The sequence below is a fragment of the Eptatretus burgeri genome, chromosome 8, assembly GCF_056783735.1.
Source record: "Eptatretus burgeri isolate ZD-2024b chromosome 8, Ebu_testis_v1, whole genome shotgun sequence".
Taxonomy (NCBI): Eukaryota; Metazoa; Chordata; class Myxini; order Myxiniformes; family Myxinidae; genus Eptatretus; species Eptatretus burgeri.
The window spans coordinates 102,399,093-102,419,454 of NC_140968.1; the positions used below are offsets into that span (position 1 = coordinate 102,399,093).

Consider the following 20,362-nt stretch of genomic DNA (forward strand, 5'->3'; position numbering starts at 1 on the left):
CAGCAGCCAAAAAGGCAGCACACGATGGGAACACATTGATACAGAACTTCATTGGATTTGGATTACTTCTTGTTTAACTGTAACTTCTTTGGATTATACTCAGGATTTGTATTATTCACTTATTTGCATGGCAACCCTAAAATATTTTAAATGGCCTGAACCTCCACACTAACGTCAACGGTTGCATGTTGCTCAGATTACATCCCTTCACCATCTCTCTCATTGCCAGGCATTGTATCACGACACCACGTACAGACAGTGCTGGCAAAGACATGTACGCGATCCATCGGCAGGTGCACCCTCCCACGGGTATTGAGCATGCCGTGTACTGTCAGTTTCTGCCAAATCAGTCACAGAACCTGGTGGTGGCCGGGAACTCGCAGCTGCACGTGTTCCGCCTTTTGTGTGATTCCGAGGTACTTGGGATAGTGGTTTGAGAGCCATTGTATTGTGAATAATGCGGCACTTTTGTCAGTGGTTGGGAGGTTCTGTGGACTATCAGGCAAAGCAAATAATATTTTATAAAAACGTGGCATTGCAAAAATTGTACTCTCTTAATGTATATTTTATCGAAGATCGTTGTAACACTTTACCTTCATTTTGTTTTCTCAGATATCCTCCAAAGGTGATAAAATCACAGGTATTATTTGATTTGTTTTGCTTTTTACAATATATCTGAAACCTTTTCCTTGAAAACAGGACGATTCTGACTTTGATTTGATCTGATGTTATCCCTGTTTATTTTAAGTGGAAAGTGCAGGAGAAGAGTCGGACCCATAGTCATTCAGAACATCTTCCTGTGACGGAAAGGAAATAAGTTGACCTCATTGAGTAGACTAGCATCAGATGCAGACCACGTAGGCCAGGTGGATTATCCCACCCCTGAAGGTCATTAATGTGTTTCTACAACAGTTACGGTGCAATTACTTGCTGGCTTCTTCAAGATTGGAGTACAACTCCTTGATGTTGTCAGTTTCAGCTGTATTTGAACCCATAATACTCTGTGTTGTACAGAAATGGATACCAGTTTTAATCCATCCCGAGCTGCAAAAAGCACCACCTGGACTTGGAAGTGCCACATGTTGGGAAATGCCTACATCAGCTCTTCATAGAGTTGTGAGAGAGTGCAACAGGCTGTGCTTTTCACCACGTAGATGTTCCTCAGGTGGAGAGTCCAGACATCCATATAATCTTCAGTGAGGCTGGAGCACAGCTGTGGGAATTTGTGACCCCATGTTCATCGGGGTCATATTGCAGATGGTGCAAAATATCTCACAGTGAAAAAAAGAGAGAAAATTGGTCTTGCACAAAAAACCTTCTATGCATACATAATATATGGAGATGTCCTCTTGTAGCATTCAAGCAATTGCTTAGCTCACTATGACGTCATTTCAATTGCAAACTTCAGGTGCCGTCACTTTGTGAGAGTACGATAGACACCTATCCGTTGAAAGAGGACATATGTACGTAGTTTTAGTGCATCTCGTGTCTTGCCGTCCATTGAAAGCTATTTTGCAATCCTGGACTCATCAACCTTGAACAGACAAACCTCTGTGATCCAGGCACGAGTACCGTGGCCTGAAGATAAACCTTGCTTTTTAATGAAATTACAAGTTTAAACATTGTAAGCTTAATCCTGCTGTGGACAGGAGAACATTGATTTATTTCTATTCATCTATAATCACTCATTTAACTTAATTGGTTCATGTCCATCCATCCATCTTATCAGTTTATGATCGAGGAACAGCTTATTTAAATCAAATGTAAATATTTTGAACACAAATCAGAACATGGAATAGGAAGACAAGTGTTCCGTTTTACAGTACTTGGCTTTGAATTCATCTTGATCACACATGCACAGAGAGGAGTGAGATAATATTTTAACTGTCTGCCTGTCTGGCAGTCAAACAAAATTGAAACTCATTCCAAAGAGGAAACTTACTGTTTTTAAGGATCTCATAAAGGACACAAACAACAAGCACGAATAACTAATGTTACGTGTTAGATAGGGTGGTGTAATAGACACCAGAAAATGGTGGTAAAACCAGAATTAAATTCATTTGATTTTTACAATCTTTAATGCATTGTAATTTAATTATATACTTGAAGACTGTGGAACACAAATCGCTTGTCATAATACTACCAAGAACCTCCAGTTTTGTAGTACTCTACATTTCATATAAAGGTTCAAAGGAGTGGGTGGTGTTCGCGACTGCTTCTGGACTACTTCAACAGCACTAAACTTCTGGATTTTTAAAAACGATTGTTAAAATCACTGTTTCATTAGAATTAAAGTCACACTGCATGGGGTATCGTGTTCTATAAACGCTAGTTATCCTGCGCATGCAAATTGAAAAGCGGGATGAAACAATTGGTTCATGTCCGTCTGTTTGCCTTTATTATCAGTTTATGATCGAGAAACAACTTCTTAAAATCGAATGTTATAATCTGAACATGAATCAGAACATGAATAGGAAGACAAGTTTGTCGTTTTACCTGAATTTGTGGTGACCGCACATGCACAGAGGAGTCAAACAATTTTTTTTTTTTTACCTTGTCCCTGTCTGGCAGTCAAACAAAATTGAAAATCATTCCAAACAGAAAAAATTACTGTTTTTAAGGATGTTATAAAGGACACAAACAACAGGCATGAAGTAACATGTTAGATCGGGTGATTGAACACACACTGGGTAAAACAGCGGTAAAACCTGGAATTAATTTATTTATACGCCTTTAAACCTTTATTTAAATCAAATTATATACTTGAACACTGTAGAACACAAATCACCTTCATAGTACTTCCAAGAGCCATGCTATGTATCAATATGTAACATGAGAGGGCATGGTATGTGAAAGGGTGAGGAAGTGGCTGCCGATATGGCTGTGTTGATGCTGAATGAGGCTGCATTCTAGAGTGGTCAATAAAGCCACCATCTCCGAAACTGCGATTCAACGTTGCCTTATTGCAGTGTATGAGGGTGATGTATAAGTCTGCTTCAGTCGTGCTAAACTTCCGGATTAAAATTTTTTTTATCTTAAATATCATTATTTTATTAAAATTGAAGTACTTTGTATACTGGAAAACTGCATGGGGTAAATTTGTGTTCTATGAACTCTCTCGTTACTCTTGATTTAGTTATATCTTGTCATTCTTAGCATATGTCCTGCAACGTGTCAGGGGTGGTCCGTATCTACTGTTACCCCACACGTTTAGTTTTGTGCCCAATTGACATTTATATATTATGTCTTACTGCAAGAAGAAATATGAATGTAAATACAGTCGTTCTAAATTCCCACTGGGTAAATATACATTTGCTAGCTTGGGGTAACAAGACATGTGGATCAGAATGTATGGCACAGTTCAGCTTGCTTGCAGAAAAAGGTGCTTGTAAACCCTCACCATGCACTTTTTGTCCTATGTCTGTGCAATGCACTGCAGATGCCAGACAGCGTAGAGACAAGCTTGAGTTACAGGCCTCATTTAGTGTCTTCGGGAACATTGCTTCCATGGAGAGTGTCCGGCTGGTGAACAACACACGGGATTCCTTGCTGCTCAGCTTCATGGATGCAAAGGTCTTGCCTCTTTCCATAACTGTCCATTTCCTGTTGGGGGCTTCCTTTCCACGTTTTGTTTATTGCATTGCTTACTCTCTGTCTCTGGAACTCTGTTGTGATGTTCCACCACGCTTGGTTCTTGTCAAGCATGATAGTTTTCAACGACTGAAACTGGGCATGTGTCTTATGGGCTGAATGGTAGGGTGTTGTGGGTTTGTGGGTGGTGGTCATGGGAGATTGAGTGGGCCTCACAAAGTTTTCTTCTTTACAGCTGTCTGTTGTGGAATACGACCCAGCAACGCATGACCTAAAAACGTTATCACTGCATTACTTTGAAGAGCCAGAACTGAAGGTGAATGTGCTGGAATCTTGAATGTACCCTCCTTTATGATTTGCTTCTCCTGTGTGTTCGTTTGGCCCCTTTGGTTATTTCACTCTCTTTGTTGGACAAGCGAATGAAAGATAATTTACAGCACATTTGAGAACTCCACAGATGAAATGCCATCGCCAGGGGAGTATTGTAAAATCTTTACAAAAACAAGTGCCTTTGTTATGCAATTATCATCCCTCACATTGCCATGACAGACCCACTTTACCTTTGCTCCATTCACAAGTACAGTAACTGTCATCACGGTCTTTTAAAAATGCATCCCAGATGTCTGTCTTCCAAATCCATTTACTTGCAGGCATCAAAATTCCTCATTCGATTTGCCAGCAGTGGTTATTTATATGTACTTTTATTTAAAATACCTTTTATTTATTTATTTTATTATTATTATTATTATTTTTTATATCCAGTGTTAAGGTTCGTACAATAGCTAACACACAAAATGTATAACAAGGGAAGCAGGCGACAAGAGGGATGTGGCGGGGTACACGGGGTAAACAAGATGGACACTACAGGGACTTTCAGGAAAGAAAGTAGGGAATATGAAGGAGGTGGGTTTGGGGTGGATTAACTGGGGTATAAAAAATCATGGTTTTGGATGAGGGAAGACAAGAGATGGTGGTGAACAGTTATTTTTAAGACCTGGAGGGAAGAGTGGAATTGAAGAGTGTGTGGGAGGTTGTTCCAAAGGTGGGGAAAAAGAGGAATGCAAGAATGAAGGTGAGCAATGATTCTTGATTTTGGTAGTTTTACCAGAAGGGGGTTGCTGGCGGACCTTGAGCGCCCTGTGGAAATATGGGTGGGACAGATAGCAGGTAGAGTAGGGGGTGATGTCAGAGAGGAGATGGTGGAAGACAGAAAGACCACCGACCTGCCTGTGGTGAGAGTGAGAGACCCAAAAACTCAGCTTCATCACGGGAGATTCCAATAATCCTAAAAGCTTTGGTTTCCACAGCATGAAGCTGAGCTCGGTGAAAGGCAGGAACACAACCTCAGAGGGGAGAGCAGTACTTCATCAGGCTGTGGATGAAAGCTTTGCATGTAGTTAGGAGCTCAGGTGGACCAAGGAAGGACCTTGCACGATGGAGGATGCCCTAGTCGGTGACTGGCTTTGGAGGCCAGCTTGGAAATGTGGCTTTCCCAAGAAAGATCATGGCAGATAGTGAGGCCCAAAAGCTTGAATGAAAGGACGTCTTCAAGAGCATTGTTGAGACTGTAGATGCGGGGGGTTCCAGATGGTCCTTTTGGAGAGACATAGTGAGATGTGTCTGGATTGAAAAACATGTTCTAAGTTTGTGACCAGCTTGTGATTTTATCCAGGTCTGCAGAGAATGAAGGGGCTGCTGCCTGCTGATCTGAGGGATGAGAGATTGTACGGCAGAGAGTGAAGTCAACAGCAAAGAGATTAAGAGGATTTTACAGAGAGTCTGAGAGATCATTGATGAAAAACACAAGCATAGGGCCTAGAACACTGCCTTGAGTAACTCTAGCCTGGACGCGAAGAGGAGATCAGAGAGAGCTTTAAGAGCCATGCGTTGACTGTGACAGGAGAGGAAGTCTGCCAGCTATGAGTAGAAATTGCCTTGGATACCATGAGAGTTTGGTGAGCAGGGCGGGGTGCCAGACCATATCGAAAGCTTGCGATATGTCGAGGGACATGGCTCTAATCTCATGTCTTCCACTGAGGACCTCCATCCATTGTTGGGAAAGCAGAAGCAGCATGTCCAGCGTAGAGTGACCTGGTCTGAATCCTAATTTATAATCGGAAATCAAGCCATTGAAGAAGAGGAAGTATATTTCATGTTGGAAGCGATGATGGATTCCATGACCTTGCTAATGATTGGGAGCAGGTCGATTGGTCTGTAGTTGCAGGGATTACTTTTTGCACCTTTTGTTATGCAGAGCGGTAATGTTTGCTCTGCCTGGTGTTAGCTTAATGGTTAGGGTGGTGGGCTTGGGATCCAAGGGTCCTGAGTTCAAATCCCACTCAGCTGTTGAATTAATACCAGGTGGGGTTAACTCAGCCTGTCATCCTTCCGAGGTCGGCAAAATGAGTGCCAGCATGCTGGAATCCTGTGTCGGAGTGGTGACCTGTCCAGGATTGTGCCCAATAGCCAAGGAGACTGCTTAGGCAGCACCAACACTCTCCACAGAGTATGGTCCCCATGGATGGATGGTAATATTTGCTGATTTTCAAGCAAATGAGAGGGTGAATAGAACAGGGAGGTTGAGCAAGAGCAGCAGAGCAGGTTTTTATGACACGTGGGCTGATGCCATCTGGACCAGTTGCAGAATCAAAGTCGAGCTTTAACAGCAAGCTCTCCACCTTGTCAGGAGAAATTGACACAGAGTCCTTCCCTTATTCCTTCCCCTTCCCTTTTCCTTGGCTTCACAGCTCCTCATTGGTGCAGGACTTGCGAGGGCGCTCAAAACCCTCCATGATGGTCACTGGTCGAGTCCTGTCTTTTGACCCAGCAACGATGCTCGATTTGTGGAGTGGCCTCTGCAGGAAATCTTTTCCGGGAAATGGTAGGGGGCTGGTAGATTAGCATTCACATGTCGAATTTGATGGATGGCTTTCATTTGGAGGGGGGGGGGACCTGACACTTAGTCTTCGCATCCCTCCCTTAATCGAGCCAATTGCACTAGATTTTCCGCAATTTCTCAGCTTAAAGAAGGACGTGGGATGTCTTGATGAGTGTGCTTATTCGTTTCGCAGGAAATTATTCGAGTAGTGTGTCAACGAAGGAAAGAACATGAACTTAGTCTGATTATTCACAATGCACATCTGTCCCCATAAACACAATATAACTTAATTGCCAAACAGAATACGACAGCATAACTGGCTTTGAACACATGTGCCTTGTCCTTCCCGGAGGTTCACAACTGTCCTCCCCAGACTCACAACCATCGCACTATATTAGATGAATGAACCATGAAAAGAGGTGAGGAGAGAAAGAAAAATAGAGAAGAGCAACCTAAAGGTAAGTGGTGTGGAGGTGGGATGGGGAGGGAGTTAACAAGGGTGGAGAACTTGTCACTGATTTGGAGGCGGCAAGGTGTTGCAGGCCCAAAGAATTTGCACCGGTGGCATCGCGTCAACTTCATGTCTTCCTTGACGCCAGCGATGCAGGATATGACTTGGTCATGTACATGGGCCTGACTGACAACAAGGGCAAAATCCATTGTTTCCTCTTGTTAGCAAGATCCAGGGTGGTGCCTCTGAAGAAGATAACAACAACAACATGGATGGAATTGACTGCAGCCACGCTTGCAGCTCACCTGAGCCAAAATGGTTTCAAAAGCGATGGAACACCATGTCAACAATATTTACTTTTGGAGCAATAGCATATGTTTTACGTTACATCTCCAATGACACTTCTCAGTTCCACACTTTCATCGCCAATAGAGTAACAGTCATCAGAGAAGTCTCAGATATTGAGCAATGGAAGTGTGTGCCTTCCAAAACAAATCCAGCAGATTGTGCCTCAAGAGGGATGTTGATGAGCCAGCTCCTACTTCATAAAGAGTGGGTGTACAGTCCCTCGTTTCTGTGGCAAGACCAAGCCGAATGGCCAAAGTCCGAGATAAACGATGACAATCCTTGAGATGACCCTGAAGTCAAAAAGAAAGTTCTAGCCACCATCATAAACTCTTCTATGGACAGCATGAAGAAATGCTTGGCATATCATTCTGATCAGCACAAACTGAAGAAGACAGTAGGCTGGATCTTGCTTGGCATGCAGAACCTTCGTGCGAGGTCAACGAAAGAAACAGGTTCTCAAGAGGGTCAAAGATAGTAAAACAGATCAAGTCAAACAGAACTAGCATCCGTTGAAGACGAAATCTTTGATATCCCCCACCATAGTAAATGAGGATTAACAAACTTATATTCCCTAAGCGTGTGCAATATGTATGTGTAGTTTCCTCTTGATCTGACCAGCCATTCTGGAGAAGATGTTTGAAGGTTTTAGGGTAAATTCAATATGACCGCCAAACCATGTGACCTATCAATTAGAAATTAACAAACTTCTGAAAGGATGTCTTGGGGAAAGTGTATGTGAAATTTTGCCTCAATATGTCCAGCCGTTCTGGAGAAGAAGATTTAAAAAATTTATTAATTTTCAATCCAAATGTCTGACGAACCATGTGACCTATGACGTCATAAATTTACATTCTGCCTCCAATCCTCCAGTGGAATACGTGTGTGAAGTTTCGTGTTAATCGGATGAGGTGTGTTTTTCTATCCAAGATGGCCGCCAAACCAGGTGACTTGTGATGTCATAATTTTTACTATGTATGCAGACATGATGGAAGATGATAGTTGCAAATTTTCGCTTTGTTAGGTTATGTGATTCCAGAGAAAACATTATTTAATATTTTTCTTGAATCCAACATAGCTGCCAAACCATGTGACCTATCAATTAGAAAATATCAAAAGGCACCAGTTCACCACTTGCTTGATATGTGTACCAAATTTCGTAAATATATTTTGAGGGGATTTGTAGATAAGCTCCGGAAACGAAATGTGACGGACGGATGGACGGAACCCATTTCTATATCCCACGCCAACATCGTTGGTTGGCAGGGGATAATGAACCAACAGAAGGGAAGCTTCAAACGATCAAGGTTACAGATGCGAACAAATTTACGGGAAGAGTTAGGAAAGGTTCACTTGACCACAGAGTTGTACATGAAAGCAGAAAGGGCACTGATCAAGAATGAGCAGTCAACACTTTTATAAGGAGATCCAGGCTCTGAAGAGTCATCCTGACACAAGATCCCAAAAAGAAGGAAAAAAAATACAGTGCAATGCGCAAGTTGGATCCCATCATGGTTGAAGGGCTTTTGAGAGTTGGCGATCGACTGGATCGAGCAACGATTCCATTTGATGCCAGACACACAGTCATCCTTCCCAAACAGTCACATTTGTTGCACCTTGTTCTAAGAGATATTCACCAGGTGGTTGGACATCTCCGTAAGAATTCCATGCTGAATGTTTTCTGGCAAAGTTATTGGATAGTTGGAGTAATTTCTGCTGTAAAGTCTCTTTTGTCTGGATGTGTCGTATGCCATAAATACCATGCTCGTGCCAGTGAACAAAAGATGGCAGACCTACCTGTAGAACGCCTCACCCCAAATAAGCCAAGTTTACAAATGTGGGCATGGACTACTCTGGACCAATTGAAGTGGAACGAGGATGTTCACATGTCAAACGTTATGGGGTTGTATTTACCCGCCTAGCCAGCCGTGTTGTCCATCTAGAAGTGGCTTGCTCACGAGACACACACTCCTGCATCCACACCTTGTGCTGGTTCATTGCAAGAAAAGTACCCGTTAAGATCAGACGATCAGACAACGGAACCAATCTGGTCGGTAGCGAAAGGGAATTGCGCAAGGAGATTGAGAAGTGCAACCAAACAAAGTTACATCAGACACTTCTTCAGAAGAATATCGCTTGGGTTTTCAATCCACCTAGTAGTTCCCACCTTGGCGGCGTTTGGGAATGTAAGCTTCAATCAGTCCGCAAGATATTGTACACTCTCCTTCATCAGCATGTTCTTTGACTGGATGACGAGTCTCTGCAAACCGTCTTTTGTGAGGTCGAGGCCATAATGGACGTCCTATCACAGAAGTTCCCGACGAGTCAATGGACATAGAAGCTGTCTCACCTAACCATCTCTTGCTGCTGCGGTCCGATGAAGAACTACTTCCCGGACAGTTTGACAAGACAAACAATTATGTAAAGTGCAGATGGCAACAAGTTCAATATCTTGCAGACCTGTTTTGGAAACGATGGATGAAGGATTACCTGCCTCGACTGCAACAGCACTAAAAGTGGATTCGCCAAGAGGGAACATATGTGTTTGCGATATCATTCTTGTCGTGGAAAGTGTGCCAATAAACTCTTGGGCACTTGCTAGAGTGATTGAAGTGCTTGCGGACAGGAAAGGATTCGTCAGAAGAGGAAGGGTGAAAACCAAGAACTCCGTTCTCCTGCATCCCTTTGTTAAATTGTGTGTTTGATTCTTGAAGCAGTCGTCGTTTAGGCTGCCTCAGAAGTTCACGTATACACAATGTCAGTTATGGTTGATTCAGCTCTCGGTAGACGAACATCCATGATGTTTGAATAACTACAAAGTACTTTCTTCATTTAACCATGTATGTAAAGCTTAATAATTGTTTTGTTTGAACTTCTCAATTAGGGGCCGGTATGTAATGGTTAAACCTCCATTTGTTTGATAATTTAAGGGAGATAATTCTGTAAAATTTCTCGACGTAAATTACACGTAAGCGGATGTTGTGCGCGAGTATGATTGCACACAAGATGGCGGCTTCCTAGCGGTCCCGTGGAGAGGCCTCTTGGTGCCAAGGTCGATAAAACGGTAACTGCTTTGTTATGGTTAAACCCTCATTTGTTTGTTTTAAATGTCATTTCCGCATGTTTGATGTTATGGATAAAGTTTGTCGGGTTCTCCAAGTCACGTGGCGGTATTCTCAGTAACTGTACGTTACGTCATTTACTCAATGCTCTTTAAGAGTACGTATTGACGTAATCTGATAACAGCTCGCTTGCATGTGTTACAATAGCCATACGTGTTGATTGAAGAGTCTTGTAACAATTCATAAATAATTGTTGTGCAAATAGATTTCATACCTGAAGTGCAAGTTTCGTCGTGTGTGTACTTGAAGTAATATTGTTTACATTTGCTGATTGTTAAAAGCAAGGAAAGTGAGATATTGTTTTCTTGTTTTATTGCATCAATCACTGAAACTGAATCCATGACTCACGTGGCATGTCAGAAAGCAAAGTTTGTATGTCATCGAGGACATGTGATTTAAAGAGTGAAACTGACCGAACTGTACCCAAAAGTGCATCGATGTTGTCCTCATTACACCACCAAACTGCACCCACTGTGGACCTCCACAACAATATTGGCATTTCCGTGGCTCATCTTATCAACTCCTTTGCTCATTCCCAGGATGGCTTCCAGGAAAACCTCCATCTTCCGAGGGTGCGTGTTGATCCTGATGGGCGTTGCGCTGTCATGCTGATCTACGGGACTCGCCTCGTCGTGCTGCCATTCAAACGCGACTCTATTTCTGATGATACAGAGCCTGTGCCGTCTGAGGGGTAACATCTTACAATGGCATACAATGTCCTTCTGTGATTGAAACCCTGTTTTGTTTGATGCTTTTGATTGCAATCTCGCATTAAAGGTTATTTGCTTTGTCTTAGGGAAGGGGTCACTGGTTGAATCGCAGTTTGCAAGTAAAGTAATGTCGTGTTATATGCAGGATTAAATTAATTTTATCTTTCCTGTTGCATGCAGACAGAAATCTGGCCTGCTACCCACCTACATCATTGACATGCGTGAAATGGATGAGAAGTTACTCAACGTGGTGGACATGCGATTCCTTCATGGCTACTACGAGCCAACGTTGCTTATTCTGTTTGAACCGAATCAGACCTGGCCTGGGTAAGAACGTCCACAAAAAGATTGGAAGAAAAGGTCGTGCGAATGGGGAAGGGGCCAGGTGGTTGGTTGAGTAAATCGTTGTGTGCCGGTGACCTGGCCAAATTCTAGATACCTGCCTTTTTTTTTGTCATTTCGTTCGGATGCATATTGGACAACGATTGAGTTCTAGGTTCAGCCCACAGGTGTGTATGCCATTCTGAAGGTCATGGTCTGTGCTGTTGATGTAGTGCCCCCTTTAGGTTAGGGCAGGAATTTAAATTTTTGGGACAGGGTGGTGGTCATAATTCTCCCATTCTTCATTGAAAGCCACTGTGGGATCTATAAAGGTCCACCAGGAAGCAATGCTTGTGGACAGTCCTAACTGCCAGATAACTTGCTAACTGTCCACCATTCTTCCAGGCTAATTCCTGTCAAAACCGTTGGCCAATAACCACACCTCACTAATGATGCAACCATTACAGCAATGTTGTGATTGAGTCACGCTAAAATACATCTTCAGACATGAGATCAGACTGTCTCTCGAGAGACTTGTGCTTTTAATACAATGTGGCTTCCCACCTTGCTCTGCAAACTCTCTACATTCAAGGCCAACTCCACACGTGACTCACTGACTTCCTCTACTCTTGTAGCCAATGTGTGGCTCTCAGCAAAATTCTTTCATCTCCTCTCCCTGTTCAAGCTCTGGTGCCCCCCACAGTTCTGGGCCCAATCCTGTTCCTGATATTCATCAATGATCTCTCTGACTCTCTGGAAAATCCCCTTTATCTATTTACTGATGACCCCACCCTCTACTGTGACATCCCTCATCCTCAGATAGGCATACTGCAGGGTTGAGTGGAATAAATGGCTTGAGCTTCAGAATGACTTGGAGATGTAATTTTATGCTCCCTGATGACATGCATAGCTAAGGTCAAAATGATGAAGGTTGCATCTGATGGGCACTGAAGACTAAATGTTACTTCTAAAGGATTATCATAATTTTCTTCGTTTTGCCTCTGATGATGTACAATTATTGATAGTTTACGAGTCTGTCATATCTTTTAGTCGATCATGTAAAACAGGTGTCAGGTTGATTGTTCATGTGCTCTGAAGTGTAAGCATTGGTGGAACATTAAAAGGTCACACTCGGATTATTCGACACGTTGGACTGAAGCCAAATCCTAATGAAAGTTCTGTAAAATGCACAAAGGGACTATTATTTATTTATTTTGTATACATTGTTGAGGTTCGTATGAGAGCTAACACACAACGCACAGCAAGGGGGGCATGAGACAAGAGGGGTGGGAGAGGGAGGTACAAAACTGGGAACAGAAGCATTAGATCTGTGGAAGGGAGAGGGATGGGGCAGGGAACACGGGGTATACAAGATGGACCTTACAGGGACTTTCAGGAAGGAAAGCAGGAAATTTGAAGGAGGTGGGTTTGGGGTGAATTAACGGGGATAGAAAAGATCAAGGATTTGGATGGGGGAAGATAAGAGGTGGTGGTGAGCAGCTGTATTGAGGGCCTGGAGGGAAGAATGAGATTTAAGAGAGTGTGGGACTTTATGGCAAAGGTGGGAAACAAGAAGAATGAAAGAGTGAAGGTAAGCAGTGATTCGTGATTTTGGTAGTTTTACCAGAAAGGGCTTGCTAGCGGACCTTGAGCACCCTGCGGAAATATGGTGGGGACAAATCGCAGACAGAGCAAAGAGGGGGGGGGGGCGAGACCGGAGAGGACACGGTAGAAGACAGAAATACCACCGACTTACCTGCGGTGATGGAGTGAGAGGCCCAAAGACTCGGCCTCACCGCGGGAGATACCAATGATTTTAATTGCAATGAGCACTGTATTTTAATATATTTACTTGGTATTCTTGACGTGTGGCCCGGGGGCGGGGGCATTGCTCAACGCACCTGCATTGATTGATAGATCATTTTTGCCAATTCCCCAACAGGCGTGTGGCAGTCCGTCAGGACACATGCAGCATCGTGGCAATCTCCTTAAACATTGCACAGAAGGTACACCCGGTCATCTGGTCTCTAAGCAGCTTACCGTTCGACTGCACGCAGGCCTTGGCTGTACCCAAGCCTGTGGGTGCGTATCCCTGTGTGCAATGGCTTGCTTCTATGAGATTGCTGTCTTTCATGCAGTGTTGTGCTTCGTTTATTTCACAAGTTGTTTGTTTTGAAAGGTGGGCTCATGTACATCTGCTTGGCCTTCACAAGATTCTTTCAAGTGAACCTGGATTGTCGTTTGGTCAGACAGGCTAGATGTTGGCAAAGCAAGAGTGAAGGTGCAAAGAAAGCCTCAGAGCTTAAATAGATGGAAATTTTGGAGCTGAATTGCTTGTCTTGGTTACAGTGGCCTGCAAAAGTCTTCTCATTTTGATACTACCTGAGCTTATTTCATGATGCTTTCAAATCAAACTTAATATATAGAGTCTTCACAAACTACTCCAAAGTGAAAAGCTAAAAAATGCAGATGAAATGTGAATAAGTTTGATTAACAGAGAAAATCCTTCCCCCTGCCTGCTCCCTTCTTCACCATACCACTGCCAAGTCTCATTCTTCCCCTCTCTCTACCACTCCCATCTTCCTCCTGCCCCTTGGCCGTGCCTGCTCTCATCGTCTCCCCTCCCTCTCAAAGCTTCCCTCTCATCCCTCCCTCTCAAAGCAACCTTCACACTCTTCACCCTTCTCTCTCAATTCTCCCCTCTCACCATTCTCCATCTCCCTCCTCACTCCCACTTCTCAAAGTTTCCCCCCTCCTCACATCCACAAAGCTGCCTCCTTCCCCTGCCCCTTCTCTTCCATCTCATCCATCCACCTCCTCCAATCTTCAACTTCCCTCTGCCCCCTCTCTTGTTACTCCCCACTGGGCCTCACCCCATCTCCACCAAGCTTTTTCTCCTCCTCATCCGGCCCTCTCCCCAAGCTCTTCTGTAACCCCCCACACACTGTTAACATCTCTCCCTACCTCCCCCCACCCCTTCTTCCTCGTCCTACCCTCCCGCTCCCCTCCCCTGCACCAAAAGCCTCCTCTCCTCGGTCTTCCTTAAGATTGTGGACCTTAAACATCTGGGACATCCGCTCAAACTTGACGGATCTTTCCATACAGGTTGCCACTGACAAATCAGACAATCTTTTTAACTGAAACTTTCCTCCTCCAGGATGTCTCTGAGTCTCTCATATCTCTCCCTGGTTACTTCCCTTCTCCGGTATGACAGACCTGAGCCTCATCCCAGCAGCAGAGTTGCTCTTTTCATCAAAAACTCCATTCCTCACTCTCCATGCACTGCCCTCACTCCTCCAACTCAGGATTACCTCTGGCTACGACTTCCCCTCCACTCCCACCTCATGTTTGTGTGTGTGTTGTACCGTCCACCAAACAGTGATGACTCCAGTTGCACCACACTCGCCGAAAACAAGGACCAACTTCTATCCTCTCATCCCAACTCTCTTCCGCATATGTGGTGACTTAAATTTCCATCATGCCAGTTGGCTAGGTGTGGGTACCTCCTTCACATGCAATGGCTCTTCAGCAAAAGACTTCTGTGACTCATTGGGACTGACAATCTGTCAACTTCCCGACCAGAATATCAACCAACGGAACGCCATCTCTTCTGAATCTGATTTTGACCAATTTCCCAGAAAACATTTGCTGTTCTTCCTCTGCTCCAATCGGTTAATCTGACCACATGCTTGTCAAAGTAAACATCTCTCTGGCTATTATCAGAGAACCACCTCAGTACCGTCGAGTCTGGCATTTCACTCGGGCTGACTGGAAAGGTCTTCAAGCCGCCATCAAGCTTCTAGAGTGGTCTCCCATCTCTACTTTCTCCGACATCAACTTGTCCTGGGAATTCTTTCATTGAAACTTGCTCTCCCTCATGCACAGATTTATCCCATCTCGTCTTCAGTTGTCCTACCCTTCCTCACGTGTGGTCACGCCCATGGTACACTGAAGCTTGTGGCGAGGTAGTTGTCCTGAAATAACTTGCCTTCACCTCATTGAAGGCAAATCCAACTGAACGTAATTTCAGTTCCTTCCACAAAGCTCGGAACAAATGTGTGTGTACTCTGAGGAGAGCCAGGAAATAACATCTTTCTAATCTCAAATCTGAACTCTCAAACCTGTCTCCCTCCTCCAAATCCTGGTGGCATCTAAGTAAGTCTGTTTCTGGTTTATGTACCTCCTCCATCCCCTCCCTTACCTCAAATGACTGCACAGTTGACAATGCACGTGAAAAGGCCGAATGCCTAAACTCTGTGTTTGCTTCTAAATCTTGTGTCCCAAACCCATCACTTTCTGTATCCACCTTACCCAGTCCCACCCAATTGTCCCTGGACTCTGTGTCCTTTTCTCCTGACAAGGTGGAGAGCTTGCTGTCAAACCTCGACTCAGATTCTGCAACCGGTCCAGACGGCATCAGCCCACGTGTCCTAAAAACCTGCTCTTCTGCTCTTGCTCACCCTCTCTCTGTTCTATTTACTTTCTCGTTTGCTCAAGTTCATCTGCCATCTGCTTGGAAATCAGCAAACATTACTGCCCTGCATAAAAAAATGTACAAAAACAGATCCTTGCAATTACAGACCAATTATCCTTCTCCCAAACATCCGCAAGGTTTTGGAATCCATCATCACTTCCGACATTAATACTTTCCTCTTCTCCAATAGCTTGATTTTGGATTAAAACCAGGTCACTCTTCCCTGGACCTGCTGCTCCTGCTTTCCCAACAATTAATGGAGGTCCTCAGTGCCAGACATGAGATCACAGCCATCTCCCGAGACATATCGCGTGCTTTCGACATGATCTGGGATCCTGCCCTGCTCACCAAACTTCTTCATATGGTGTCCAAGGCAATCTCCACTCATGGCTCACATACTTCCTCTCATGTCGCAGTCAATGTATAGCCCTTAGTGGAATTCTCTCATCCCCTCTTCCTGTCCAGGCTGTAGTTCCTCAAGGCAGTATTCTGGGGCTAGTGCTTTTTCTCGTTTTCATCAATGGTCTCTCAGACTCTGGAAAATCCTCTTTATCTCTTTGCTGATGACCCCACCCTCTGCTGTACCATCTCTCATCCCTCAGATCAGCAATCAGCAGCCTCTCCACTCTCTGCATATATGGATAAAATCACAAGCTAGTCCAACACGTGGAATATGTCTTTCAATCCTGACAAATCTCACTCACTATGCGTCTCCGAAAGGGCCGTCTGTAACCTCCCCCCCCCCCAATCTACTTTCTCAACAATCCTCTTGAAGAATTCTTTTTATTCAAACTTTTCGGCCTCATTATCTGCCATGATCTTACCTGGGAAAGCCATATCTCCAAGCTGGCCTCTAAATCCAGTCACTGATTGGGCATCCTCCATCGTGCAAATTCCTTCCTTGGCACACCTGAGCTCTAGATCACGTACAAATTCTTCATCCGCAGCCTGATGGAGTACTGCTCGCCCCTGGGCTGGTGCTCCTGCCTCTCACCTTTCTCGGCCTCACGCTGTGGAAACCAAGGCATTTAAGTTCATTGGTATCTTCCGCAATGAGGCTGAGTCTTTCTGTGACTCACTCTCTCTCCGCAGACAGGTCGGTGGTCTTTCTGTTTTCTACTGTCTTCTCTCCGGCCTCCCCCCTCCCCCCTCGCTCTGTCTGCTATCTGTGCCGTCCATATTTCTGCAATGCGCTCACGGTCTGCCAGCAACCCCCTTCTGGTTAAACTACCAAAATCAAAAATCACTGCTCACCTTCATTCTTTCATTCCTCTTTTTTTCCTGACTTTGGAACAAACTCACACACACACACACACACACTTCAATCCCACTCTTCCCTCAAGGTCTTCAAAATAAGTGTTCACCACAATCTCTTATCTTCCCCCTCCCAAAACCATGATCCTTTCTTCCCCCGTTATTCCACCCTAAACTCACCTCCTTCATATTCCCTGCTTTCCTTCTTGAAAGTGCCTGTAGTGTCCATATTGTTTTCCCCGTGTACCTCGCCACATCCCTCTCCCTTTCACAGATCTCATGTGTCTATTCCCCACTGTTTTGTGCTTCCCTCTCCCATCCCTCTTGTCTCATTCTCCCCTTGTTATATGTTCTGTGTGTTGTCTTATAAACCCTTTGCTGAATTAACCCAGAATTACTTCAGGGGCAAATTATTTGTTTGAAAGGTTATAAATATGTTATAGGTTTCACCTGTATGTAATCTGTGGTTTAACATTTTAAATCAAGCTCCCCCACTTATCGAAGGAGTTTTACGGTGCAACTCACTTGGTCAACCAACAAGACAAACGTGAAGACCAAGGAGCTTTTCAAAGAAGTCAGACATAAAGTGGTGGAGAAGCCTCAGGAGAGGGTTATAAGAAGATTTCAAAGTCACCATTATCCATTTGAGTACGATGAAATCCATCATTAAGAAGTGGAAGATATACCATACCACCCAGACTCTACCCAGATCAGTTCGCCCATCTAAACTCAGCAGCTGAGCAAGCAGGAAACTAGTTTGGGATGTCACTGTAAAGCCAAAAATGACTTTCAAACATCTGCAAGGGTCTGTGTCCGAGATGGGGGTCAGTGTTCATCATTCAACAATATCCCGTTCCCTTCACAAAGCTGGTTTCTCTGGGCAGGTGGTGAGAAAGAAGCCATTACTGAAAAAGATGCATCTGAAAGCTCGTCTGGAGTTTGTGAAGAAAAAAAACATCTTAATGACACTGCGGACATGTGGAGAAACGTTTTGTGATCAGATGATACAAAAATTGAACTTTTTGGTCTAAATTAAAAGCACTACGTCTGAAGCAAGCCTAACACTTCACATCACCCAGTCAACACCATCCCTACTGTCAAACATGGTGGTGGCAGCATCACGTTATGAGGCTCTTTTTATCAGCAGGGACTGGCAAACTTGTCACGATAGAAGGGACAATTCACGGTGCAAAGTATGGGATAATCCTTGATGAAAACCTGCTCGAGTCAGCCATGAATCTGAACCTGGGTAAGAGATTTACATTTCAGCATGACGATGATCTGAAACACAAAGCTAAAGTAACACTGAAGTGGCTGAATAAGAAGAAAATGAATGTTCTTGAGTGGTTCAGTCAAAGTCCTGACTTGAACCCAATTAAACATTGTTGGCTTGATTTGAAATTGCAGTTCATCGATGATCCCCATCAAACTTGGCAGAACTAGAGAAATTTTCATGTGAAGAATGAGTAAAGATTTCACCATCTCACTGGACAAAGCTGGTAGATGCCTACACACAGACTCGTAGCAGTCATTGCTGTAAAAGTTGCTTCCACCAAGTTCTGGTGAATACTTTTACAACCAGTGAATTTTTATTTGCACATGTTTTTTGCAGGTATTCCTGACATGTAACCTCCTTCAACTTGAACAGTGTTTAGTTTGATTGATTCCATTACGAATATAAAAGTGAATTTGGAAAAATTGTTTCGACATAATCTGTAATTCATCTAAATGTGGCATGATTGGGAGGGTGAATACTTGCAGGTCACTTGACCTATGATAGTACAGATTGTTTTGTTTCCTAATGCATGATTTTATGCCAATCTGAAAATTGTACTTTTTTTACTTTGGTAAAATATATATTTTTGTGTATTTTTTGCTGTGTTAAAAATAACCTTTTTTTAATCCTGATTGAAGGCTCATTTAAAGACCTTATAGACACGTTACATGAATGACAAGGGAATACGGAGATGTCCTTATACTTTTCCATCAAATACAATTAGACTTTGGTCGATGGCATTTCTAGACGGTGATGTATGGACAAATCAACGTGGTACATTTGAGATGTGAAGCTGCGATCTCAGCACGCGTAGTTGTGTTCAGATGGGAATGCCTTTCGGTCCATCCCAGAGTCTTTGAGCCTACCTCTGCTCTCCTTCTCTGGTAGAAAGTCAGTGCTCTCTGCTACTGATATTGCCACACTGCAGACAGGAATACTGCATGACTTTTTAATGCCTTTGTTCATACTTACTCCATTTCTACCAAATTTTCAGCAGTCGAGATTTGTTGTAAAAAAAACTGCCAAATTGCCAGCAGTAGAGACTTGATGATGACGATGATTATCATCATCATCATCATTGCTGTTTCCATGCTTGCACGTGTAAGCCACATGAGCTTCATATATATCTGCAAAATACATACATATATATATATATATATATATATATATATATATATATATATATATATATATATATATATATATTTTTTTTTTTTTTTTCCGGTTTCATGCTAATAATAGTTTCAATAAGCTTTTTTGTTCCTGCATTTGCAATGGTTGCATGATGTGGATAACCATGAAGTAGTCAAGAGCAGTTAGTGGTGTTATAGATTGCCTCACATGAGTGCTTCCTGTCACAGGTGGAGTTGTCATATTTGCTGTGAACTCCTTGCTTTACCTCAATCAGAGTGTACCACCTTATGGCACATCACTGAACAGCATTACTCAGGGCTCCACTGCCTTCCCGTTACGTGAGTTTGCTGAAGATTCAACGAAGGCTGCCTTATAGTAAGGCCTGTAGGGCCATAACGTCATAATTTATAAGGAACAGACATGAGAGTTTGTGCATTCATTTCTTCCTCCTTCGTGAACACGCGTTATGTTTCCGCGTACCTTATATCATCTGCAACGCACTGTTCCTGCCGATAAAGCCGTGCCCAAAATCCATTACAGAAAAACTGCTTGGCCAGGTGTTTCAGTCACAGTCTTTCAGCACGTTTCATTTTGTCATCGCATCTCAAATGTTGTCCATGAAGGTAGCCCTTCGGGTCCAAATTAGTAGACATCTGATGGAATAGAATGTATCCTGTATGGTGGATGTTATATAGGTACAGAACTGGTGATTACTGGGCTTGTTGTGTGGCTTAGTGTTTGCCTGGTGTGAAGTGATGTCACCTGCATTGAGCCATAGTTATTCCTTGAAGCATTATTTAGCTTGT

The 20,362-nt window shown here is 43.5% G+C and overlaps 1 protein-coding gene across 5 annotated transcripts in view; it reads left to right on the top strand.

Moving 5' to 3' along the window:
* Positions 1–20,362, top strand: part of CPSF1 (cleavage and polyadenylation specific factor 1) — a 147,918-nt gene that overhangs the window by 29,998 nt on the left and 97,558 nt on the right. For 4 of the 5 annotated variants that reach the window (XM_085893332.1, XM_085893335.1, XM_085893336.1 and 1 more), the window contains 8 exons: positions 230–416; positions 613–640; positions 3,440–3,573; positions 3,827–3,907; positions 10,927–11,078; positions 11,278–11,424; positions 13,361–13,500; positions 19,784–19,894. In XM_085893332.1, coding sequence (XP_085749458.1) covers positions 273–416; positions 613–640; positions 3,440–3,573; positions 3,827–3,907; positions 10,927–11,078; positions 11,278–11,424; positions 13,361–13,500; positions 19,784–19,894 — 937 coding nt within the window. In that variant the 5' untranslated portion in view covers positions 230–272. The remainder of the gene's footprint in view (positions 1–229; positions 417–612; positions 641–3,439; positions 3,574–3,826; positions 3,908–10,926; positions 11,079–11,277; positions 11,425–13,360; positions 13,501–19,783; positions 19,895–20,362) is intronic. The other variant, XM_085893337.1, reaches the window with a different exon arrangement.